Here is a 25,693-nt window from a genome sequence, read left to right on the forward strand (position 1 = left end):
TTTTGTAAGACATTTAGATGTTCCTGTTACATTGCTGATAAAGTTGAGTTGAAGTTGGCAGTCTGGATTTAGGGTCCTTACTTAATGTTTTGAGGTTGCACTTCACAGATGTTTACTGCTGAGTTAGAGGAACTGTAAGTGTCTTGCTATCACTCCAGAATTTGTCTCCATTACGTTTTGTCTGTTTAGCTAAAGGAGTGTGTTCATTTTCAAGTTGAAACAGATACAATATTGTCAATATGTAGTTTTAGTCTTAAGAAGAAATGTGTTCTGTAAAGAAAAACATTCTAAAGTGTTGCAAATTTTTGTCCTTCACTGGTTAACTAAGTTTGTGGGCGGAAAGATTTTTTTTTGTGTGAGCTACTTACACACATGGTTTTTAGTGGTTGGTGTTTGCTACACAGACTGTACCTTTTTTCCACAGGCAGACCTCATGCCCAAAGCAACATCATAGATTGGGGTGGGGTGGAGTGGTGTGTTACATGGGGTAAAAATCAACCAATAAGACAACTAACAAACAGTATGTTTGATCGTAGGGCTCAGAAATTGTATTAGAAGTTGTTGCAACTGTTTGCTGTCAGGATTTGTCACTTAAGGAGTACACTAATCTTGCCTTTGTGTATACTGCTTCAAGGTAAACCAGTATTTGTCAAACAGATTTGTAATGTTACATATTTATTGAAAAATAAATTGTACCAGTTGTGCTCTAAAGGAACGTGTCTTTAGTACTCATTGATCAAAATGTATTTAACATTTTTTAAATTGTATTAACTAAAAACTTCAGATCATGACAACAGCTGTTTTTTAATTTGTGACAACTTAAAATTATTTGATTGCTTCAACCCTGAAAAATGATTCACTCAGTTAACATTTCAGGTTATATTGAATGGATTATATACATTATGTCAGTGACACCAATGCTTTCCTTTAATTTGGCACAACCTAAAATTATTGGTTTGTTTCACTTTAAAAGAATTGCACTCATCAAATTCAAAATATTTAGATTAATCCAAATTAATGGTTTGCATTGAATTAATGTTGAATATTAGCTGTGATCTCTTACTTCATTTTTTTTAGGTTCAGCTGAGGTTTTATTTTTTGCAGTGTGTATGAATATCATCAATCATTCATCTTTCGTTACTCAGTCACTTGGTGAGTAAATCTGATATGTGATTTACTTGTTTCCAAGGTGCTCTGAGTCTTGCAGATCTGCAGTGATTTTTGAGGTGATTATACACTGCTCAAAAAAATTAACGGAACACTTTTTAATCTAAGTATTGCATCAAATCAGTGAAACGTGGGATACTGATCTGGTCAAATAAGTAACTGAGGGGCTTTTTAGTCAGTTTCAGCTGCTTTGGTGTTCATAAAATTAACAACCGATGCACTAGAGGGGTAACAATGAGACAACCCCCAAAACAGGAATGAGTTTACAGGTGAAGGCCACTGACATTTTTTTCCTTCCTAATATTGTCTGACTGTTTTTCACTAGTTTTGCATTTGGCTTGGATAAGTGTCACTTCTGGTAGCATGAGGCGATACTTGGACCCTACAGAGGTTCCACAGACAGTCCAACTCCTCCAGGATGGCACATCAATATGTGCCATTGCCAGAAGGTTTGCTGTGTCTCCCAGCACATTCTCAAGCGCATGGAGGAGATTCCAGGAGACAGGCAGTTAGTCTGGGAGAGCTTGACAGGGCTGTCAAAGGTCCTCAACCCATCAGCAGGGTATCTGTTCCTTTGTGCAAGGAGGAACAGGATGAGCACTGCAATAGCTCTACAAAATGACCTCCAGCAGACCACTGGTGTGAATGTCTCTGATCAAACAATCAGAAAGAGATGCAATGAGAGTGGTCTGAGGCCTCAGCGTCCTCTAGTGCCCGCTGTGCTCGCTGACTGGCACCGTGGAGCTCGGCTGGCAACACAGGAATTTGCAAGTCGACCACTGGTGCCCTGTGCTTTTCACAGATGAGAGCAGGTTCACCCTGAGCGCATGTGACAGGCATGAAAAGGTCTGGAGAAGCCGTGGAGAACGTTATGCTGCCTGTAACATTGTTCAGCATGACCGGTTTGGAGGTGGGTCAGTGATGGTGTGGGTAGGCATATCCATGGAGGGACGCACAGACCTCTACAGGCTGGACAATGGCATTCTGACTGCCATTAGGTATCAGGATGAAATCCTTTGACCCATTGTCAGACCCTCCATTGGTGCAATGGTCCTGGATTCCTTCTGGTGCATGACAATGCCCAGTCTTACGTGGTAAGAGAACTCATGCAGTTCCTGGAGGATGAAGGAACTGATACCATTAGCTGCTGGCCCCCATGCCCACCTGACCTGAATCCAATACAACACCTTTGGAACATTATGTTTTGTTCCATCCAACAGCATCAGGTTGCTCCTCAGACTGTCCAGGAGCTCAGCGATGCCCTGGTCCAGTTCTGGGAGGAGATACCATCTGTCATCTCATTCAGAGCTTGTCCCGGCATCGTCAGTCATGCATGCAAGCACATGGAGTCCATACAAACTACTGAATACCATTTTGAGTTGCTGCCAAGGAATTTCAGCAAGATGGACTAGCCTGCCACATCAGTTTTTCACTTTGATTTTGGGGTGTCTTGAATTTAGCCCTCCTGGTGGGTTGATAATTTTCATTCCCATCAAACAATCTGGCACTTTTCATTCCTAACACATTATCCAGTCCATATCAATGCTAATATCCAGTTTATTTTTCCCCCATATTGAAATATGATGTATTTTCAAAGTGTTCCTTTAATTTTTTTTGAGCAGTGTATTATTCACTGTTTGTTTGAGATGAAATGTCCTGAAAATTCCACAGCAGGTGTTTCTCTGATTTGCAGCTTTAGTTGTGGGCAGTGAGTGTAGGTGAGTCCAAGCAGGGTTTTCATTTGAACTTTTATCTGCTCATTGTAGGAGAGTTAAGTTTGGTTGTAACTTGTAGTCAGAAATCTTCTTGTTGATTCTCTTCGTTTCTTTTCAGTAGCATCTGTTGCCCTCCATTGCTCTTTTTTCTGTCTCCTGCGTTGTTTGATTTGTGTTAACTCAACAACTTCCTTCAATAAATCAGTCAGCTTTGGTTCAGCTGCGACCATCTGGGTGTTTTATTTCTTCCTTCTCTTTTACACACTGAACTGGTTGAGGATAAATCTAGGAGAGGATTTCTAGAGACTCCTGGAATTTGTCAGATTTGAAATGTGACTTTGACACAAACATGTCATGTATGTTTCAACATTTAGTTTGTTTTCCATCAGAGATCAGTGAGCTTGGTCTGAAGGAGGAACAAAGAGACAAGAAGAGAAACGGAAAGATTGACAGTGAAACAAAGAGTTGAAGCTCCTCAATGTTCACACTCGGTGTTCAGAGTCAGTAGATCAGTGAGTCTAATCCATCAGTTCTGCTCTGTTTCCTTCATGAAGCTCTGATGTTCAGGTTCAGTTAAAGCTGTTTCAGATACTCATCGTTGGTCTCTGTCATCATCCTGGAGGATGTTCTGTCTGACATTGGGTCTCCACACTGATAGAAATGAGCTCTGCAACATATGATATAAGTGTCGATTACAGAAATCAGATGCAGAAGTAAAATCTGTCAAAAACTTGTCAAAAATTGTGTTTTTTATTGGGCAAATAACAAACTGGAACATCTGAATAGTCCTTATTCACATATCTTAACCAAAAATCTGAATATTTTCTATGACCTCCTTTGGCTCTGATCACAGCTGCTTTCTTTTCTGTCATTTTTATGGACTTTTCAACAGTCTATTCTGTTATTGAACTCCACATAGTTTCTAGGCCTCTTCTTTGGAGCGTTTTCTAATTACCATCCTCTTTAATGGAGCCCAAGTCATCCTGAACCTCACTGTGAGAACACTTCATGTCTCAAAGAGCATCCAGCATCATGAAGGGCTTTAATTCAGACTCTGTCTTTCTCAGTGACTTCCTTACGCTTCACCATGTTGAACAGGAGTGAAGAATTTTAAACTAAATTTATGTTTTTAAACCTAATTTGAGCCCGAAGTCAGAAATGAATCCAGAATAAAACTGAACCACTAAAACACATTTTTCTGTTCAGTAATGTAGCAAGCAGCTGTAATTTGTTGTCTTCATTAAAAAAAAAATCATCATGTGCTTTACTGTGCTTTACTGTTTATTTCTATTTTTTTTCATAAAATAGTGAATTTGAAACTTTATGAATTAGTTATGCCTTATTGCTCCATTCGGTGCATAGGTCGCTCACAAGGTCCCTCCACTTGTCTCTGTCCGTCGCTCTGCAGACCATGGAATGCCAAGTCAGTCTCGCTTCCTTCTTCTCTTCTTCCCAAGATCGTCGCCAGGTGTTTCGGCCTCTTTTCCTCTTGCCTGGTGGATTCCATCTGAGTGCTTGTCTTGGGATACTGGTCTCCTTCATGGATAACAACAATAATTCTATTTTAGCGTTAAAGATGTCATTTTGATGAAAGAGTTTGGACATACTAGTGGATTAACCATTACAGAAACGCGGAGAAATATTTTGGTCATCAGCATTACTGTTCATTTAAGGCAGCAGTGACAAACATCTTACACTGGGTGGAGGTGGAATGAATTAGTTCAACGCTGGATATTAAGGACTTTCTTAGATTTTTGTTTTATTAATTTGCCCGTCGACCTACTTTAAGCAGTTTTTTTTCATTTATCAAAATTTGAATCTGTTTGAAAACAAACATCTGAGGAACTATTAAAGATAAAAACCTAAAAATGTCACTGTTATTTATCATTATGTCAGTGATTCAGAATCTGCAGTATTGGATAAGAAAAGATCAACTTTATTTCTCCATCAGGGAAAATTAGATTTTCCAGCAGCTGGATACAAATGAAGCAGAGAAGGAAGCAAGACAGGAAATACAAAAGAACAACCAGGATAAAAATCAGGAAATAATAAGGACTGAGTTCAACTTTCACATGTCCAGATGTGGCATGATGGATGATGGAGCCAACTGTAGGACACATGTAGTGCTATAATTAGATTTACATTCATGTAGAGCAACAAGTAACAGTGCTGCATGAAGTTCTTGTTCTTGTAATCTGTAAAATTTAGCTTTAGCCACAACATATTTATTCACAGTAAAACATTTTTAAGTAAGAGTACAAACACTTTAGTGTAATATTATTGACTAGATGTAAAAAGCACTGTATGGTAAAGCAACTCTGAGTATTTTCCTCAACAATTAACTCAAGTATATAACAATTTACTAGTAGCAACTAACCACCTCTGCTCTCAAAGTGATAAAAGTTAGCAGATAATATCTGTATTGTTATCAGAGTATTCAGTATTACCTACCCCGCCATGCAGGTGCAGTTCGCGGTTAGAATGCTGTTGTTCTTTTTGTTTACAATCACCCACACCTTGTACATCTCTGTCCTCTTTCCTTGTCTTTGACTTGGTAGCACCTCTGTTTTCAGAGCCACAAAGTTTTCTAGGTTGTAGTCATGTAATAAAATATCCTGCACATGGCTGTCCATTACATAGCTGTATGCATCCAGTGTTTGGTAGGATTTCAGGCTTCCCCGGGAATAGAGACTCGGAGTCTCGTACAGGTAAGAATGGATGTCTAGCCACTGAAGTTTGGGCCATTTTTTTTTGTCATTTATCCAGGCAGCAGCTTGCAACGCATATGGGTCGGTAAGGCGTATACCGCTTACTAATGTCAATTTAGTTGAATAACTTACTTTATCACTTGGCGATAAACTGTTGTAGTATGCTGACAACATCGCTAGCTAAAATTAAAACCGCTAACGACCGCGAATGCAGCTGAAAACTGTGTTGACAGCCGACTTGACAATTTAAAGGGTCCGCCTTTCTGCAGCAGTGATGCGCGCGCATCCTCTCTTGTTTGTAAACAACAAATCCCTCTATACTTACAACACAGAAGGCTTATTCAAGGAAAATTCCTTGTTCATTTTAACCCCTGTATTTTTTTCTACAGAGGCTGCTCTTTCTGGACCACACCAAGTATTCCACACAAAGTACTACTTCATGTTCTACCTATGATATTAAATGTTTAATTCACTCAAGTAGTACTTATTACAATGTCACAAGTTATCAAAATATTATTTTTATTAAGATAAAATATTAATGAAATCATCTGTAATGGCCTTTGCGGAGTGTAGATCTAACAGGAAAGAGACAAAACACAAGAGCAACTCTTAAGACAGATATATATTTATTTTACACGATAATATGACATAAAAATAAAAGCTGCACGCACACACACAAAATTAAGTCTATGACTCCCGCTGCAAAACGTCTGATCTCACTTCCTCCTGACAGAGACACATAGGCAGACATTTATTAGCATAAGTAGATATAGCACTGATTTATCTGATAAACTGGACATATTTCACTTATTTAATAAAATATATTGTATTTTTAACATTTCAAACCAATACACCTCCTTTGAAATGAGCAGCACGTACCAACTGAACAGTCTGCCTTCTTTCTTCCGGTCTTTTTTGATCCTTTGAGAGAATTCCTCCACTTCACTGAAATAGTAGTCAGACAACATTATCACTGCAGGCTTGACAGAAATACTGGTAACACTTAAAGAGGATACATTCACAGACATTGGTACACTTTAACGAAGGTGGCAACTACTTGTATTAATAAACAGTTAAAAAACAATAACATTTTAGTGTATTGTGTAAATTTAAAAAAAAAAAAACATCCTTCACTCTTACCTTTGATGGTAAGCAGGACCACTGAAAAAGACCTGCTCAGCCTCCTGCAGGGACAGATTGTCCTGCATAGACAGGCCATATATGATGGCCGACCAAAAGAAAACGGTTCATTTTTAAGCAATATAATTGACATATACCATTTTACAGCAGAGCAAGCCTTGTTAGACAGGCAAATACACAAATGATGCCATAAAAGGTTGGATATTTATTGAGCCTATAAAAGTGCAGGAGCAGAAACATGTACACTGACAGTCATTAAAAACTTTGAGACCATGTTTTTCAACATAATTTTTATTTTGAAGCCCGAAACTGTATTTTTCTTCATATGAATCATTTGTTTAGCATATTGGCATACAGAAACAAAAATGTAAAGTTTCAAGAATGATTTCAAAATAAAGAATTTCACAAAAGAAAACGGCACCTGCCAAACACAAAGTCACAACAGTCAATACCGAGTATGGCCTCCATTTGCTTCGATGCAGGCAGCAATCCGTCGGCGCATGCTTTGGACCAGGCTTCTGATTGTGGGTTGGGAACAGCCCATACGCCTGGCTACATCACTGTAGCTCAAACCGGCCTCCACCATACCCAGTGCCCGGAGACGTTGTTCATGTGATAGACGCGGCATGATGCTGTTCACTGGACTAAAAATGGTGGCCTTTTTTGGGCCTTTATATAGGCCTTCAAAACCCATTCTCAAATTGTGCAGATACTCACTGAGTATTGCTTGGTGTGTATTTGGTTCACTTTTGCAAAGTGACCAACCCATGTGCAATGAATCATGACAAAATGACAACTCATCATTATCTCAACTACCAGGACACTAGATCATCAGTAAATCCACAATGAATAATTACAACCCCCCTACAAGTAGAATTCTGCGTACATTTCTACCTCAAAGTTTCTATTGACTGTCAGTATATAATTGTATTACATGGCAAAGCCTACCTCTGGAAAGAGAACACCACAGATGAACTGCACTTCATCTGTGAAGCTTAGCTGTGTTGGTGTTCTGTGCAGTACAGCCTTTAGGAACCCAAAAAGCTTGTCCTGTTTTTCCTCGCTATCCAGGTAGACAGGCATCTGGCAACAAGAATCTAGGTAGAACATTTGCCACCAAGTACATCCTGAGGGCAACCCAAAATACAGAAACAATGAATTTCTGGAACTCAGGAATTCTTTCAAAACACAGCCAAAAAATGTTCTGTCCACTGATATTACTAAAAAAGGCCCTAAGTGAATCTTTTCTGAGTCCGTCTGCAATGATGAGAAAACAGGAACATTTTCCAAGTACCACCAAATGCTGCTCAGCTCCCTTTGACTGGATAATGAAGTCCACCAGTCTTGCTTCCTTTGCAGTGCGCTCAGTGACAGCCTGCATATGGAGTGGAACTTCCTCAGTGACAGCACCTCGCCTTGGCACTCTGTAAAAGGGCTTCAGGGTTCCTTGGAGCAGGCTTCTGGCTTCATTAGTCCAGAAAGCGAACCTCTTGCCATACCTTTCAAACAACAAAATTCATTCAAGATAAATAATGGGGATAAAAGCCAACACAGTGATGAAAAAAAATGACATGCACAAATACTCTCGACAAAGACTGCCATCCACAGTCTGCAGATGCTCTACTGACATGGCACTGATAGTGTGTTATCAGTTTCTAGAAGTGGAAGTGAACATCTAACTTGCAACTAAAATTCACACACACACACATATATATGTAGAGGTGATTTAAACTAATATTAATTACACTGTGACTGTTCAGTATTTCAGCATTCATAAGTGAGAGTGGAGTGTTCACTGATCAATAAAGACATCACTATTTCTCCCTTTATCACAGAACATAATTCTAGTTAAACTGTAACATCTGTTATTGTTTGGGCCATGAATCAAAAATCATTACATTTATACAGTCTTCAAATTCAGTTTAACTGTATATTTCAAATTGTATATGGGGGATTTGGTTCTCCAGCATCTACATGTATGCAAGTATACTTAAGACTCCCAACAATGCACATTTATGTATTAATTTTATGGATGAATATTTATTACACCAATTTATATTATGCTACCATTATTACGTTGGACGTTGAGCTCTCATAGCGAATATGTGTGGCTCTTAAAAGAGCCGTTGTGTTGTAAATGATAATCAGTTTGATTACTTGGAGCTGGTGTACTTGGTGACGGCCTTGGTGCCCTCGGACACGGCGTGCTTGGCCAGCTCACCGGGCAGCAGCAGCCTGACGGCCGTCTGGATCTCCCTGGAGGTGATGGTGGAGCGCTTGTTGTAGTGAGCAAGGCGGGAGGCCTCGCCGGCGATACGCTCGAAGATGTCGCTGACGAACGAGTTCATGATGCCCATAGCCTTGGACGAGATGCCGGTGTCGGGATGGACCTGCTTCAGTACCTTGTACACGTAGATAGCATAGCTCTCCTTCCTCTTGCTCCTCCTCTTCTTGCCGCCCTTTCCGGCGCTCTTGGTCACCGCTTTCTTAGAGCCCTTCTTCGGGGCAGACTTCGCTGGTTCCGGCATCTTTCTCTATCACTGTAGTAACGACTGAAGCGGAATGTAGAGAGCGGCTCTTCTTATACAGGCCGCATGGAAATACGACTGCGCAGCCCCCCGTCTGTCATTGGCTGATCTGCTCAGCTGCTTCAAGATTGGTTTCCATACAGACGACAGAAAAAGCTGGAGACCTGTGACAGTTTCAACGTAGAACTTCAGATTTCTGGGTATATACTAGATATAAACATGTACTGATTGAATATCATAAAACTCTCGATCCTTTTAATGTTAGACGGCCAAGACGCTGGCAAAGGTACAGTGAGAGGCAAAGAGGAAATATGTTTGCTTCTGTGACTTTTTTAGTGCTGGTAAGGTATCTGTTTTGTATAAAGCTATGACAGAGGCAAGTAACAGTATTTTATAAATGAAGTGCTGGTTGTCTTGCTACAGTCCAAGAGAAGTCTCTCATACCAGAGGACACGATTCTGAAAGTCACCGATGACCAATGTGTAGAAATGATTGAGGATGTCTTTCCAGAACTTGCAGTCAAAGAAATCTGTTTTGTCATCTCCACTGATGATGGTAGGGTATTAAATGATTTCTATGTTTGCAGAGAAAAATTATGGGTTTTATATCTTAAATCAAAGACAGCTTTCTGCAGAATGTCTACATGTGTGCTAGTGGAAAACAACAATATTAATAAATACAGCATTTTTTCCTCATTAACTCAGCATGGTTTGTATTTCAGAAGTCCCATTGGCTGAATCCTACAGGAACTCTTGTGACCACTCAGACAAGACAGAATATGTGACTCTTGGTAAGTAATGTAATATGAGGAGATGTTCAAGTTTCGTCTTATCCACTATTGTATCTGATCTTAGCCTATATAAGCATTACTGTAACTTGTGTTCTTCAGATCTCTCTGTTCTGCAACAATGTGGTGAAGTACCTTCTTCTCCAGGCCACCCTATTGGAACAATCAGGTGTTATTTGCATCACTAATGTAACACAGAACAATAACGTGATGAAAATAAACTCAAGCAGATCTGTTGGATACTAATTTCAATACACGAATCTGTCAGTTCTGGTCACTTATGTTTTTCAGTTTGTGCTCAGCACAGGGAAGCTGCCACCGACTGTCTTCTCACATTATGTCCGCAGTTCAGCATTAAACAAATACTAATCTGAACAATTAAATTTGAACTGTCAGTTTGAACTAATTGTTTATTAGTAGTAGTGCAAGTAGACAATTTTCTTTTGAGTTCAACTATGTGTTTACAGTACAGTATTATGGCTATTGAAAACATGTCAAATTTAACATTCATATTTTAGTCTGTTCTTTTTAACAAAGAATATTAACTACCAGTAAATAGTGCCTCCTCAGTCCTGCTCCTTTAAAAAGGGTGAACATTATCTAAGGCATAAGCAATTTACACAACATCATGGAATAACAAATTATGCTTAAACTATAAAATAGTTATATTGAAAATGGTAGTAAACTGATCTCAAAATATTTATACTTCCCATTCTCAGCTCCAAACTGATTACATTTTAGTTAATTTTTATGAACAAGTGGAATCTATCCAGTACAATATCAACAGCCAGTTGTTTTTTAACAGGCCGATGCAAATCTACTATTTTAGTGTTGAAGTTTTGAGCTGAACTTAGTGTTTCCATTAAAATGAGAGCAGTGATGAGTGTTGATGTAATGAGGCAGCAGCTCTTTAGTGGAGGCTGTGGTGGCTCTGAAAAGAGCCTTTGGTGATGAGTGAGTGGAGATGAAGCAGCTTCACTTCTTGACAGCTTTCTTAGCTTTGGGCTTCTTGGCTGCACTTTTCTTTGCTGCAGGCTTCTTGGCTGCAGGTTTGGGCTTCTTTGCTGCAGGCTTCTTGGGGCTCTTTTTCGGTGCCTTTTTGACAGCTTTCTTGGGTGCTGCCTTCTTCGGGGATCTCTTGACCGATGTCTTCTTAGCTGGTGCCTTCTTGGCCGCCACAGGTTTCTTAGCTTTAGCTGGAGTGGGTTTCTTGGCTTTGACAGGAGCCTTCTTCTTGCTGACCTTCTTGACCGGTTTGGAGACTTTGGGCTCCTTCTTGGCGAGCTTGAAGGAGCCAGAGGCTCCGGTGCCCTTAGTCTGGCTCAGAACCCCCTTAGTCACCAGCTTGGTGATAGCGGTGTTGATGCGTTTGTTTGCCTTGGCCACATCCATATTTTTGGACCCCAGAACCTTCTTGATTGCAGCCAGAGAGATCCCCTTCCGCTCTTTAGACTCGGCCACAGCGGCGACGATGAGCTTCGGGAGGCTTGGTCCATCCTGCTTGGGCCTGGAAGCCTTCTTCTTCGGGGCTTTAGCCGGAGCTTTAGCCGGTGCAGCTGCTGGAGCTTCTTCTGCCATGTTTCTGCGTCTGTTTGTCTCAAAATATCCGAGCTGAACGCAGGAGGCGGGGGTTATAGACACCATGAGAACCGTAAAGAGGCAACACATCGCGCTGGCCTGCCGCCGCTACATTTGTGTTTTTTCTGACACGTTTTGGACACAAAATATGCACAAAATCAACCTTTTCACACTCCACGGTCGGTGCCACGACGACGTCATACGTGTCCCTCCACACTCGGCTCATGTTCGGCTTCCAGCTCTTTGTCTCTCGCTTCCAGGAGGCTTCCAAGCTGTCAGACACACGGTGACCGAGTGCGGCTCGCCGACACTTTTCTGCACATTTGTGCTCCTAAAATGACTAAAAGCTCTTCGTTTGAGGTGGAACATAGATGTTCCGGTTAGCAGAGACATGTTGGGACACAGTGGAAGAAAAACGGCGGCGCTGCGCTGTTTTGTTGGCCTGGAAGGGGAGAGTTTCGGCCGCCGGTAAACACACGGACGCTGCCGGTGCTCTGGACGGCTGCTGGTGTCTGGATGAGCCGTTAGAAAAGACTCCGCCTGAACTAAATGTTGGATTATCGAAGCACCAAAACTTCAACGCTTTAATAAATCTCTGATTTAACTAACATTACATCTGCTCTACTAATATTTAGATTTTTAAACTTTATTGTCCTAATATCCAGTATTCAGATCCATGTTCAATCTTTCAAAATGTGTGTACATGTTATGATAATAATAGGAATAGTCTTATGGTGTCCTTTGTATGTTTAAATACATGAATTAGAAAATATTTTTGTTGCATTAACGTTTTTCATACATTTATTCATATCTTATTGAGAATTACTGATACTGAATATTCCTGTCAGTTTACAATTACACTGATTTCCTATTCATCCCGATCAGTACAGATTTACTTTGAAGAAGCTAAAAGTATAAAAATATCCACATTTTAATTGCAAATAAGTGATTTAAATCCAGACTGGAACTACACTGGAAGCTCAGCTCCTCATGAAATATAATGTGAAAATTTTTGGAGGATGACAGGATTTTTATGTATTTTTCATCCCGAATCATCTAAAATCAGCCTGTTATTGGTGTATAATTAAGAAATCAATGACTTTAGTAAAGACAGCAACATGCAGCTGTCACTAAAATAATTATTCTTTCAAAACAGAAAATTAATTCCTTAAGTGAATATATTTGCTTCATGATAAGACACGTTATATGAAAAAAAAGACATCAATAAAAAATAATTCTAAGAAGAGTAAGTAACATAGAATCTATCAAATCAATGAAAAATCTGGCTATCAATTTTGATTCTTGAATTTGCTTTTGAAACATCGACACTCCACTGCTGTTCCACAAATGGAAGAACAAAATGCGGCTTCATTGCAGGTTTTTCTTCTGACTTCAAGTTTAATTAAAAACCAGATGACCTGAAGGTTCTACAGGGTTTCTGAGTTTAAAAAAGGCAAGTCAGATAAAGACAAAGACTATTTAAAGCTTTATTTGCCAATTAAATGATCCAAAAACAATTCTAAAATAGACAACAAGATCAGAGACTTTAAACATGAGCTCTCCTGTTCTTTGAACTCATGCTGCCGATTTTTGAAGTCGTTGGAGAAGAATTATGGTCTTTTTAGGGAGATCAGACCAGAGATCATTACAGTAGTCAGTCCTGCATTTAATAAAAGTGTCGCGGCATTTGTTTTAAAAAGGACTGGTCGCAGTCAGGCAGGATTTTTAAGTGATAAAATATTTAATTTGGTAGTGATGTTGATAAGCCTGTTAGCATTCAGTGTCAGCATTTTTTTACTTTTCTCTCCTACTGACTGCTGTGTCACTTTCACTCTGTATTTCTTTGATATTCTTGTTTTCTCCTCTGATACCAAAACACTCAATATCAGAGCATTTTTACCTCAGTAAGGGACTATTAATACAATGAACCAGCAGGCTACTGCTCTGTAGATGGATTTAGGTAAATATAAATAAGTAGATAAATGTAGATATGGCATCTTAAAAATCACACTTCCACCAATAACTTTACATTAAACATTGTGTAATCAATCAAAATTACTCATGTATTTATAGCTGATCAATTCCAGCATAATAAAAAAGAAACGCAGATTTAATGAAAACTCGTATGAAGTAATATTTTGGAGCATGTTGGTTAGTCTCTGTCCCCAGGTTCAGAGTCACTCTGTCTTTGCCCTGAAGTCCGATCCAGGTGTCTTTCGCTTTGTTATTCTGTGGTTGGTCCTCTGCTTTCTTCCTACAGTTGGCTTTACACGCCCTGATCTTTTTGTACCCTCATCAGTTTTTCTGTCACCAGATTTAATGTTCTCATGTATAAGAAACAAAATGGGAACAGATATGAGCAGAACACACACAATATACTGAAGAAAGCTGACTAAAGAGAAAAGATCTAACTACTTTGTTCAGTAGCAGCATGATACCCACTTGCATATAAATTTAAATCAAATCAAATTGATTTGATTTGATATAAATTTAAGAATATTTCAGATATGTGGTTTTGAAACAGTTTCAGTTCTGATAATGTACTTTATCAATATTGAGTCAGAGGACTAGCAAGATGCTGCTCTGTAGAGGAGATGTGTGGTCCTGAAAAGGACCTTGGTTTTGCTGCATGAACGCTGACTTTAACCTCCGAAGCCGTACAGAGTGCGTCTTCCTCTTGGCGTGGTGTAGGTGACGGCATCACGGATGATGTTCTCCAGGAAAACCTTCAACACACCACGGGTCTCTTTGTAGATCAGACCAGAGATACGCTTAACTCCACCGCGGTTAGCCAGACGGCGGATAGCAGGTTTACTGATTCCCTGGATGTTATCACGGAGGACTTTACGGTGCCTGATGTCGTTTAAAATCTTTAAAAGTACTGTCTCTGTACTGTGGTTCCTCCTAAAGCCAGACTGATGAATCTCTAAAATATGTTTCGAGTTTAAAAATTTCATTCATTTGATTAAGAACAAGTTTTTCTAAAATTTTACTTAAAAATGGTAGGTTGGATACAGGCCGGTAGTTATTTAAAACATTGGGGTCTAGATCACTCTTCTTCAGAAGGGGCTTCACCACCGCCGTTTTAAAGGAGGTGGGGAAGACACCTGTCTGAAGAGAGCAATTGACCAAATACAGTAGCTGTTCCTCAAAGGATCCATAGAGTGTTTTAAAAAACGGTGTGGGAATTGGGTCTAAAAGGCAGGTTGTGGGCTTTACCTGGGAGAAAACTCGACCAAGTGTCTTCGCATCAACCAGGGTAAAACTCTCCAGGGTTTCCTCAGGTACAAGCAGTGATCCAGGTGTTAAAAGCTGTTGGGATAAAAGACTGGATCTTATGTCATTGATTTTTCTTCTGAAGTGGTCTGCAAAATCCTCACAAAGGGTGTTATCCGGTGTCTTGGAGGATCTTTTAAAGTTTTTGTTTATTAAAACATCAATTGTGGAGAATAAAACTTTAGGATTATTTTTATGGTCATGGATTAGGTTTTGAAAGTGGGAGATTCTTGCTTGTTTGACTGTGTTATTGTAAATTTTGAGGTGTTGACGTAGTATTTCATAGTGAACAGTCAACTTTGATTTCCTCCATCTCCTTTCAGCACTTTTAAGTTTTTTAATATCCTCAGTTCTCCACGGAGGTTTGGGTCTTGTTTTAATTGTTTTGATAAAAAGTGGAGCCACTGAGTCTAGTATTGACCTTATTTTATTGTTCAAATTGTCGGTGAAAAAATCGCAGGGTGCTGGTAAAATTTCGGCAGGAGTGCTCCGTAAGATCTGAATAAAATTTTCAGCCACTTCAGAAGTTAGGTAGCGCTTCCTCACTGTTCTCACAGAGGCGTCCTGCTGTTTAAAACTGGTGATTGTATAAAACCACCTTCAAGGTTATAACAGTGCAGCTTAAGTTGCATAAAACGGTAACATACAGACTGCATTAGATTTAGTTGTCAAAACAATAAAAGCATAACAGCACTGTCTGTCTAGTGCGACATTGTGTAACATGAGGTAAATTGAAGAATTTATTCCTCTTGAAGTACATAGAAACAAGGAAAGAGAATATCACATGGATCCTATTCAGATAAATCAGATAATACAATTTTCTGATAAAACATAAAATTGGAAATCACATCCATATGCAAAAAAAAAAAAAACAACAACAAAGAACGGTATGCATACTTAAGCCATCTTCTGTAATCTGTGCTAACGTACCAAATATAGGTAAACGACACTAGTTATTTTTAAATTTAGCATTTTGTGAATCTCTAGATTCAGTTATACCTTGTATTTGTTTTATGATAATTTTTCAAAATAAGAGAGGAATTGTGAGACTTAAAACAAATGTTTGTGAGAGACGTGAACATTATTTATGTTAAACATTAAATAATAAACCTTTATGCAAACAGATTTCAAGTCTACTTGGACAAATTACCTGGAACACGTTGCCAGAGACGTTTCGGGGATTTTGAGTTATTCTGTGCTGCGGATGCATTAATTGCGTTAAAATTTTTAATCAGAATAATTATGATGACGGATTAATCCGTTAATTTTGACAGCCCTAATTTTAATGCAACTTTTTAAAATTGATTTTTAATACCTACCAGTCCTTTAGCATCCAAGAAGTGAGGAAACATTTGCAGTGCATCAGCTGAGTGCTGTGGATCGTGCAGAATTTGCTGACAGTACTGGAAGATTTCTCTCATCCTCACGGTCTGTTGTGTGGTGGAGATGAGATATGACTTCCATACAGTCATCTTCCGTTTGCTGGTCACCTGTGGAAACTACGGTGGCTCTTGAGGATGTGGGACCTCCTTCAAGCACCACTTTCTTCAAGGATGGAGAGGCTGTTCTGGACTGATGTTGCACAGTCTTTACACGTCACAAAAGAAAACCTTTACTGCTCTGACTGTCATAAAAGTGTTCCTAGGAAAAAGAAGAAAAAAAACACAATGTTATGCACATTTATGATGCTTTTAGTGCTTATACACAGAAACTAAGGAATCAGCAGCTGTCATTATACAGATGGACTGCAGTGCAAACTTACATATCCCTTGCCTGAGTAAGAAAGTTGGAAACCGTGACACAATCGCCAGAGCATGGAACTGCTTCGTTGCGTTGCGAACATGACTCTGGTAAAAGGAAAAACATCATTCCTAAGAATTGTTGTGTTTTTTTAAATTATAAAGTCAAGTCTTATTCAGTCTTCTTGCCCTTCATTTTCACACGTGTCCTACAATGATGTTCATCATTATTCACCTCGTGGTATTGTTCAAACTCCCAGTTTCCTCATACTCTTTAATCACTGTCATTCCTGTTGGCTTTGAGGTCAGAATTTGCTCCACAGTCTAAAATAATCAATTATGAACGTAAAAAAAAATACATCTAACATTGTACATTTTTATATTTAGTACTTTGAGAATTCTTATTTTCAAAGGGCATTTGTTTTACAGGAATCATTCAGGTTCTAATTACATTTCTGGCATGGTTACTGTCCAAAGATGGTCTCTTATTAAATCCTGAATCATTTGTGTCACTACTAAGACATCTTGAGACAGATACAGCATCTGTCAGACCTGGAGAAGAAAGTACTTCACCACATTGTTGCAGAACAGAGAGATCTGAAGAACACAAGTTACAGTAATGCTTATATAGGCTAAGATCAGATACAATAGTGGATAAGACGAAACTTGAACATCTCCTCATATTACATTACTTACCAAGAGTCACATATTCTGTCTTGTCTGAGTGGTCACAAGAGTTCCTGTAGGATTCAGCCAATGGGACTTCTGAAATACAAACCATGCTGAGTTAATGAGGAAAAAATGCTGTATTTATTAATATTGTTGTTTTCCACTAGCACACATGTAGACATTCTGCAGAAAGCTGTCTTTGATTTAAGATATAAAACCCATAATTTTTCTCTGCAAACATAGAAATCATTTAATACCCTACCATCATCAGTGGAGATGACAAAACAGATTTCTTTGACTGCAAGTTCTGGAAAGACATCCTCAATCATTTCTACACATTGGTCATCGGTGACTTTCAGAATCGTGTCCTCTGGTATGAGAGACTTCTCTTGGACTGTAGCAAGACAACCAGCACTTCATTTATAAAATACTGTTACTTGCCTCTGTCATAGCTTTATACAAAACAGATACCTTACCAGCACTAAAAAAGTCACAGAAGCAAACATATTTCCTCTTTGCCTCTCACTGTACCTTTGCCAGCGTCTTGGCCGTCTAACATTAAAAGGATCGAGAGTTTTATGATATTCAGTACATGTTTATATCTAGTATATACCCAGAAATCTGAAGTTCTACGTTGAAACTGTCACAGGTCTCCAGCTTTTTCTGTCGTCTGTATGGAAACCAATCTTGAAGCAGCTGAGCAGATCAGCCAATGACAGACGGGGGGCTGCGCAGTCGTATTTCCATGCGGCCTGTATAAGAAGAGCCGCTCTCTACATTCCGCTTCAGTCGTTACTACAGTGATAGAGAAAGATGCCGGAACCAGCGAAGTCTGCCCCGAAGAAGGGCTCTAAGAAAGCGGTGACCAAGAGCGCCGGAAAGGGCGGCAAGAAGAGGAGGAGCAAGAGGAAGGAGAGCTATGCTATCTACGTGTACAAGGTACTGAAGCAGGTCCATCCCGACACCGGCATCTCGTCCAAGGCTATGGGCATCATGAACTCGTTCGTCAGCGACATCTTCGAGCGTATCGCCGGCGAGGCCTCCCGCCTTGCTCACTACAACAAGCGCTCCACCATCACCTCCAGGGAGATCCAGACGGCCGTCAGGCTGCTGCTGCCCGGTGAGCTGGCTAAGCACGCCGTGTCCGAGGGCACCAAGGCCGTCACCAAGTACACCAGCTCCAAGTAATCAAACTGATTATCATTTACAACACAACGGCTCTTTTAAGAGCCACACATATTCGCTATGAGAGCTCAACGTCCAACGTAATAATGGTAGCATAATATAAATGGGTGTAATAATTATTCATCCATAAAATTAATACATAAATGTGCCATTGTTGGGAGTCTTAAGTATACTTGCATACATGTAGATGCTGGAGAACCAAATCCCCCATATACAATTTGAAATATACAGTTAAACTGAATTTGAAGACTGTATAAATGTAATGATTTTTGATTCATGGCCCAAACAATAACAGATGTTACAGTTTAACTAGAATTATGTTCTGTGATAAAGGGAGAAATAGTGATGTCTTTATTGATCAGTGAACACTCCACTCTCACTTATGAATGCTGAAATACTGAACAGTCACAGTGTAATTAATATTAGTTTAAATGATCTTATATGTGTATATATATGTATGTGTGTGTGTGTGTGTAAAATCTGTAATGATTCCAAATAGACTATGCTAATAGATGTTTAATGGTTTTAAACGTGTTCATTGAGGAGCTGAAAACAACTGCTTTTATATTTTACTTGATTTATTGCTGCTGCTCTGCTGCAGGATTTGCAAAATATACTCTCATGCACTGACTTGAGACAAATATTTGTCCTTATGTATATTGTACATTATAAAGAATTTCAATGAATAAACACTTTGTGTACAGGATTAAACTTGAGTTTAAATTTAACTATGGCTTAATCTACTACATATATTTGTGCTCTTTTCCAGCAGAGATTCTATGTGAAGTAAACTAAAACCATGTTTCATTAAACTGCAGTTAAACAGTTTTTTTTTTTTAACTGAGGGGCCGTTTACAGGAGGACGCTTGCAGGTGAAAACGGCAAAATATTTCAACAAAACACCCTACCGTTTATACGAGGACGGCGTTTTGGGGGCTTGAAAACGCAAAAATATGAAACCGGCCTCCAGAGTGGAAAAGTAGAAAACGCTCCGCCGTTACGTTTCCGTCTAAACAGCAAAACGCAAAACTTTGCCGAGATCTGAGCACGTCGCGCACGCGATTACGTCACATACGTGCTTTGGTTTGCCGGCCGGTACAAGGACGTAAACAAAGATGTGTGATTATTTCCATCCTTCCTACCTTCAAGCAACTCTGGCAGCTCTATGTACACTACAGGAGTCGTACCAACAAACGTACAGAATCTGTACAGATTCCATTCATGAACATTTACCGCGGCGGAGATCCGAAAAGGGAGATAGTAAGCATGCGCGTAGTCATGGCGGAGTTTTATCACAGCGCCACCCAGCTGCCTGGCATGCATATCCAATCGAATTCCACACACTATAGAGTCACCGTATATACGCAGATTTCCTTCAAAACCACTCGTCTAAACGTGAAATGACAAGACGCCACTTTTGCGTTTTCTGTTAGGATGGTCCTCGTATAAACGGCCCCTGGGTCTTAATGAAGCGGCTCTTGGCGTTAGAATTACTCTCCTCTGATTGGACGACCACACGCTAAGCTCCCTCTGACCAATCAGAGAGCAGCCTGTTGCTCTATATAACTTGCTGCCTGTCTCTTTACCGTGATTCTAGTTTCTGTTTTCAGTGAGAAAGTGTGATAGTGAAACATGTCTGGACGTGGAAAAGGTGCCGGCAAAGCCAGAGCCAAGGCAAAGACCCGCTCCTCCCGGGCAGGACTCCAGTTCCCGGTTGGTCGTGTCCACAGATTATTGAGGAAGGGTAACTATGCGGAGCGTGTGGGTGCCGGTGCCCCCGTCTACCTGGCGGCTGTGCTGGAGTACCTGACCGCTGAGATCCTGGAGCTGGCTGGAAACGCTGCTCGCGACAACAAGAAGACCCGCATCATCCCCCGTCACCTGCAGCTGGCCGTCCGCAACGACGAGGAGCTCAACAAGCTGCTGGGTGGAGTCACCATCGCTCAGGGCGGCGTGCTGCCCAACATCCAGGCTGTGCTGCTGCCCAAAAAGACCGAGAAGCCCGCTAAGTCCAAATAAACTGTCCACATCCTACAACAAACCAACGGCTCTTTTCAGAGCCACACACGAACTCTCAATGAGCATCGAAACACCAATACTCAAATTGAAACCTGAGATTATTTTGCTTCTCCATGTTCAAGAAGGTCAGTTGTGCAACGGTGGTTGTGTTGGCGAAGGAATGTATTCTGTCTTGTACTGTATGTTTGTTGAGGTTTCCCGCCTTAGGTGGCGCTCCTTTTGATGTATTCAAAGAGAGGAGCTTGAGATGGACGTTTCTGTGATCTTCTACATCCATATATCTGACTTGATCAAATCTGTTCTTACTACTAGTATGACCTACTCTCTCAAAAAGTTTCTGTGAAGCGCACACTGTTTTAGTATAGATGGTGACTTATGTTTGCATATTGAAGCGCTTGCATTTTACATTTAAAATAGTGAAATATTTTCATGTTATGTTCCATCATCTACACTGTAAATGTAGAAAGAAACATTTCATGTTGATTCGGTCAGTTTGTCTCCGCCCACTGAAACTGCCACGGACTGTCCTCTTTTACGTCCGCAGCTCTGTCTGTTAGCAGCGGTAAAACCAAGTCAAGGATCAAATAAAACTAACGTCTCTTTTCAGAGCCACACACAAACTCACACTGAGCATCTGTCTGGTTCCGATTATGGAGGAAATATTCTAATACTAACATATAATTAATTAGGCTTCCTTCAGCATTTTACATTTAATCAACTTTATTATTTGTTTCTATTCTTTAAAAAAAAAAAAAAAGTTTAGCCTTTATTTAGCCAGGTTGTCCTGTTGAGATACACTGACCTGGCCGACAGCAGCCTGAGAAACATTAAAATTGCAACAATTAAAAACAGACAACACCATCTCAGTGAACAAAATAAATAAAATGCACAAAAGCACAGGATTAAGAATTTACATTAAAACAGGTGTGAAAAGTCGTTGCTGCAAGATCTTTCATACGGTTTTTATAAGTTCCAAAGGTGATGAGTTCCTTCAGATTCAGTGTCTTCTGCAGTGAGTTCCAAGCAGAAGGTGCAGAATATTTAACACAGTCTCAAATTCAGAATGAACCTTTGGCATGTTTAATGAGTGTAAATCATTTTAACGCTAACAGAAATTGCTGTTGGTTTTGGACATGTCGTCACATAAATAATGCGGAAGCAGACCTAGGACTGCTTTATAAATAAATGTGTACCAGTGCATAAGATGGCGCGTCGTCGAAGAGGGCCATTCAACTCGAACGTATAAAGTGTAGTGATGAGTCTCTACAAACCATGATGCACCTTAAGGCACTGTGATACACAGATTCTACTTTGAAATAATTAAAATTCATGAGGACAAATATGTACTTAGACACAACAAACCTCATGTATCCACAAAATACAAGAAAAAAGTCACCAAAGGATCAACACAAATGTGATGTGACTTTTGTTCTAGTTAAATTAAAAACACAATTTCTAGTGCCACAATGTTGTTTAGCTCTGACAATAAATATGTACCATCTTTCAAATTCTGTCAGAAAATATGGGGACAAACAAACACACATTTAAAAATGAACCTCATCCGGCTTCCTCCTTCTGGATTTAGATTGGTACCAATTAAATGGTTAATGTATTAGACTGATGAGTTCTGGACCACACCTCAAAACAAACCTTCATCCCCAAAGTCCAAGATTTTTTTAAAAAAATCTATTTTCTCAAAAGGTGAACCACCATCAAAACTAAATTTTATGTGTTTTCTTTTGGGTTCAACTTAAATTAGTTCCACACTAATTTCATTTCAGTTCTTATTTTAATATATAGAAGAGGCAGAAGGACACACACACACACATATATATATATACATATATATATACACATATACATATACATATACATATATGTGTGTGTGTGTTACCCTCAGTTGTAAATTGTTGGCTTGATTATTGAATATTTTTTAGCAGTTGTCAGAATTCAATTGGATTGTCTTTCTTTGTGGTGTTAGATAGGCAAAGTATTGTAAGTCTTCAGACCTCTCTTGTTACTTTCAACTTGTGAAACTTAAGCCAAATAACAGCTAAACAAAAAACACCAGGTGAGTTAATAAGCTTCAGTGAATTCATACATTCTGATACATTCTAGATTCTGCCTGATTCATGGTCTGGTGTGGACTTAATTAGATTGGTGCAGAGCAACTTTAACTGCTGAGAAAAAAAATCTAATTTGAATATGAAAAATTTATCACAGAAGTGTGATTTTTGTCCTTTTTGTTTAAGTCTCTTTATATCTATTAGTTATATATTATCTATAAAATTATTTTCTGAAACTCAGATATTCTTTTAAAACACAGCCCTGAAATGTTATGTCCATTAATTGTTACAGCCACAGCTTAGGCTGTGAGCAGGGCTCTCTCCTCCCTCGGCCTTGCTTTGTCTCTTACAGGTGTGTGCGGCACTGGTGAGGAGTCCAGTGTTATTATTATTATTATTATTATTATTATTATCTAAAGTAAACAATAACAAATGAGTTTTCTGAAAATTAATAAAACGGAGTTATCTGTTTTTGCAAATGAACTCTTCGATTTTAACTCATGTAAACATGCAACCATAAGAGGAATTCTACATTTCTACATTTTATCATAATATATAAGTATGCTACAGGGTAAATTAGAAGCCAGGCAGATTTTAAATCCGCCTAAGCGGATTTTGAATTTTGATTTCGCCTAGGCTAGATTGAAATTTGAAGGGTTTTGAATGTGATATGCTGTGTTAATGTAATTATTTGTTTTCCCTAACATTACGTACCTTGAAATTTGGTTTTAGAAACAAGGTAAATAATTACTTTAGAAGTAATGTCAACTTTTGTCCTCAACACTTGGCAAAATAAACAGGGAAAAAATTATGTTGTCAAAGTAGTTTCTTGGGGGGGGGGGGGGGGGGGTTCATATACTGTCTACCAAAATCCTGTTAGAGGGTTAGGGTTAGGGCTAGGGTTATTCTTTCTAATGTACAGGCTATTGATATATCAAGATTGAAATCTGTACAACAACCATGGCAGGATTTTGATTTCGCCTAGGCGCATTTAAAATCTGCCTGGATTCTAATTTGGCCTGTGACATGTACACACATTTACAAAGGCTTGTATGAATCTGAATACCAGATACGAGGACAATAATGTTTAAAAATCCTAAATATTAGGAGATCAAGTGTAATATTAGTTAAATCAGAAATTTATTAAAGCGCTGAAGTTTTGGTGCTTCGATAATCCAACATTTAGTTCAGACGGAGTCTTTTCTAATGGATCATCCAGACACCAGTAGCCGCCCCAAGCACCAGCAGCGTCCATGTGTTTACCGGCGGCCGCAACTCTCCGCTTCCAGGCCAACAAAACAGCGCAGCGCCGCCGTTTCACTTCCACTGTGTCCTCACATGTCTCTGCTAACCGGAACACAAATGTTCCACCTCAGACGAAGAGCTTTTAGTCGTTTTAGGAGCACAAATGTGCAGAAAAGTGTCGGCGAGCCGCACTCAATCACCGTGTGTCCGACAGCTTGGAAGCCTCCTGAAAGCGAGAGACAAAGAGCTGGAAGCCGAACGTGAGCCGAGTGTGGAGGGACACGTGTGTTGTTGTCGTGGAAACGAACGTGGAATGTGAAAAGGATGATTTTGTGCATATTTTGTGTCAAAACATGTCAGAGAAAACACAAATCTCGCCGCGTTTTTGAGCCGGCAGCAGCCCTGTGTGGTGTGTTGCCTCTTTACGGTTCTCATGGTGTTCTCCTGCGTTCAGCTCGGACACTTTGAGATAAACAGAGATGCAGAATCATGGCAGAAGAAGCTCCAGCAGCTGCACCGGCTAAAGCTCCGGCTAAAGCCCCGAAGAAGAAGGCTGCCAGGCCCAAGAAGGACGGACTCAGCCTCCCGAAGCTCATCGTAGTTGCTGTGGCTAAGTCTAAGGAGCGGAAGGGGATCTCACTAGCTACGATCAAGAAGGTTCTGGGGTCCAAAAATATCGACATGACCAAGGCAAACAAACGCATCAACACCGCCATCACCAAGCTGGTGACTAAGGGGGTTCCGAGCCAGCCTAAGGGCACCGGAGCCTCCGGCTCCTTCAGGCTCTCCAAGAAGGAGCCCAAAGCCTCCAAACTGGTCAAGAAGGTCAGCAAGAAGAAGGCTCCCGTCAAAGCCAAGAAACCCACTGTAGCTAAAGCTAAGAAACCTGTGACGGCCAAGAAGGCAGCAGCTAAGAAGACATCGGTCAAGAAATCCCTGAAGAAGGCAGCGCCCAAGAAAGCTGTCAAGAAGACACCAAAGAAGAGCCCCAAGAAGCCTGCAGCCAAGAAGCCCAAAGCTGCAGCCAAGAAGCCCGCAGCAAAGAAAAGTGCAGCCAAGAAGCCCAAAGCTAAGAAAGCTGTCAAGAAGTGAAGCTGCTTCACCTCCACTCACTCATCACCAAAAGGCTCTTTTCAGAGGCACACAGCCTCCACTAAAGAGCTGCTGCCTCACTCATCACTACATCAACACTCAACATCACTCCATTCATTTTAATGCTCAGCAACATGACAACACTAAATTCAGCTCTAACACAATGCAAAAGATAGAAATCTTGCATGCTCAAAATACTTTTTTTTCTCAGGAGAAATGTTCAGAATTTCACTTTCCTGACAACTTTTCATATAAAAATAGCACAAGTTCATCAATTATTACAATATTACATTTTTCTACTATATGCTATATATACTATATACTATATCTGGGAAGATATGTGTTGTTTCACATATGCTCATTCATTATGAGTTTAGTCAAAAATTAGTTTAACAGTTAAAAAAATGACAGTAAATGAACAAATATATATCTAGAGAAAAACATAAATTACCAGAAATAAATCAGAAAATGTATCTTTTCAATAGCACCATCTTAATGTAAACATGCAATTAGTTTTGAACTGTTAGTCCTAGCTTAGGTTGGTTCATTTTCAAATGTATTGTATCTTGTATTTTGTGGATTGATGAATTTTATTGAGTGTCAGTGCATATTTGTCCCCATGAAACTGAGTTCTTTCAAAGTAACTGTTCAAATATTATTGATAAAGTTAAAACACCTGAACCACCATGAATGTGAAGTTTAGTACTCAGCTGCTCAGATAGCTTTCCACAATTATTTGAAACTAAATAAATGATTAATATGCCATCATCTGGTTAAAC

The 25,693-nt window shown here is 39.7% G+C and overlaps 5 protein-coding genes across 6 annotated transcripts; 3 read left to right on the forward strand and 2 right to left on the reverse strand.

Annotated features, from left to right (window-relative positions):
• Positions 1–6,701: 6,701 nt before the first annotated feature.
• Positions 6,702–9,397, reverse strand: LOC127533371 (histone H2B-like). Of its 2 annotated transcripts, XM_051946233.1 has the most exons (2): positions 8,888–9,397; positions 6,702–8,229 (listed from the first exon to the last, which is right to left on the reverse strand). In XM_051946233.1, the coding sequence occupies exons 1-2, from the start codon at positions 9,256–9,258 to the stop codon at positions 7,794–7,796; spliced, it is 807 nt and encodes a 268-aa protein (XP_051802193.1). In that variant the 5' UTR covers positions 9,259–9,397; the 3' UTR covers positions 6,702–7,793. The 2 variants fall into 2 exon arrangements, with proteins under 2 accessions (XP_051802193.1, XP_051802194.1); XM_051946234.1 differs by lacking the exon at positions 6,702–8,229 and having other exon boundaries at positions 8,868–9,388.
• A 1,038-nt stretch (positions 9,398–10,435) lies between these two features.
• On the reverse strand, positions 10,436–12,047 carry LOC127533373 (histone H1-like). The gene has a single exon (XM_051946237.1). The coding sequence runs from the start codon at positions 11,711–11,713 to the stop codon at positions 11,021–11,023; it is 693 nt and encodes a 230-aa protein (XP_051802197.1). The 5' UTR covers positions 11,714–12,047; the 3' UTR covers positions 10,436–11,020.
• Positions 12,048–18,010: 5,963 nt separating this feature from the next.
• On the forward strand, positions 18,011–18,544 carry LOC127533379 (histone H2B-like). The gene has a single exon (XM_051946253.1). The coding sequence runs from the start codon at positions 18,121–18,123 to the stop codon at positions 18,493–18,495; it is 375 nt and encodes a 124-aa protein (XP_051802213.1). The 5' UTR covers positions 18,011–18,120; the 3' UTR covers positions 18,496–18,544.
• A 1,044-nt stretch (positions 18,545–19,588) lies between these two features.
• On the forward strand, positions 19,589–20,572 carry LOC110972362 (histone H2A-like). The gene has a single exon (XM_022222750.2). It carries the CDS (start codon positions 20,125–20,127, stop codon positions 20,509–20,511), a length of 387 nt encoding a protein of 128 aa, XP_022078442.1. The 5' UTR covers positions 19,589–20,124; the 3' UTR covers positions 20,512–20,572.
• Positions 20,573–24,311: 3,739 nt separating this feature from the next.
• Positions 24,312–24,914, forward strand: LOC110945935 (histone H1-like). The gene has a single exon (XM_022187515.2). It carries the CDS (start codon positions 24,312–24,314, stop codon positions 24,912–24,914), a length of 603 nt encoding a protein of 200 aa, XP_022043207.2.
• Positions 24,915–25,693: the final 779 nt, after the last annotated feature.

Source organism: Acanthochromis polyacanthus, chromosome 3 (genome assembly GCF_021347895.1).
Source record: "Acanthochromis polyacanthus isolate Apoly-LR-REF ecotype Palm Island chromosome 3, KAUST_Apoly_ChrSc, whole genome shotgun sequence".
Lineage (NCBI taxonomy): Eukaryota > Metazoa > Chordata > Actinopteri > Pomacentridae > Acanthochromis > Acanthochromis polyacanthus.

What these genes read in the sequence shown, in the direction of transcription:
- LOC110972362 (XM_022222750.2), top strand. Translation starts at nt 20,125, where the DNA reads ATGTCTGGACGTGGAAAAGGTGCCGGCAAAGCCAGAGCCAAGGCAAAG.
- LOC127533373 (XM_051946237.1), bottom strand. Translation starts at nt 11,713, where the DNA reads ATGTGTTGCCTCTTTACGGTTCTCATGGTGTCTATAACCCCCGCCTCC.
- LOC127533379 (XM_051946253.1), top strand. Translation starts at nt 18,121, where the DNA reads ATGCCGGAACCAGCGAAGTCTGCCCCGAAGAAGGGCTCTAAGAAAGCG.
- LOC127533371 (XM_051946233.1), bottom strand. Translation starts at nt 9,258, where the DNA reads ATGCCGGAACCAGCGAAGTCTGCCCCGAAGAAGGGCTCTAAGAAAGCG. An exon ending in ACCAAGTACACCAGCTCCAA is followed by an intron (nt 8,230 to 8,887) that starts GTAATCAAACTG and finishes GTTGTTTGAAAG; the next exon opens with GTATGGCAAGAGGTTCGCTT.
- LOC110945935 (XM_022187515.2), top strand. Translation starts at nt 24,312, where the DNA reads ATGGCAGAAGAAGCTCCAGCAGCTGCACCGGCTAAAGCTCCGGCTAAA.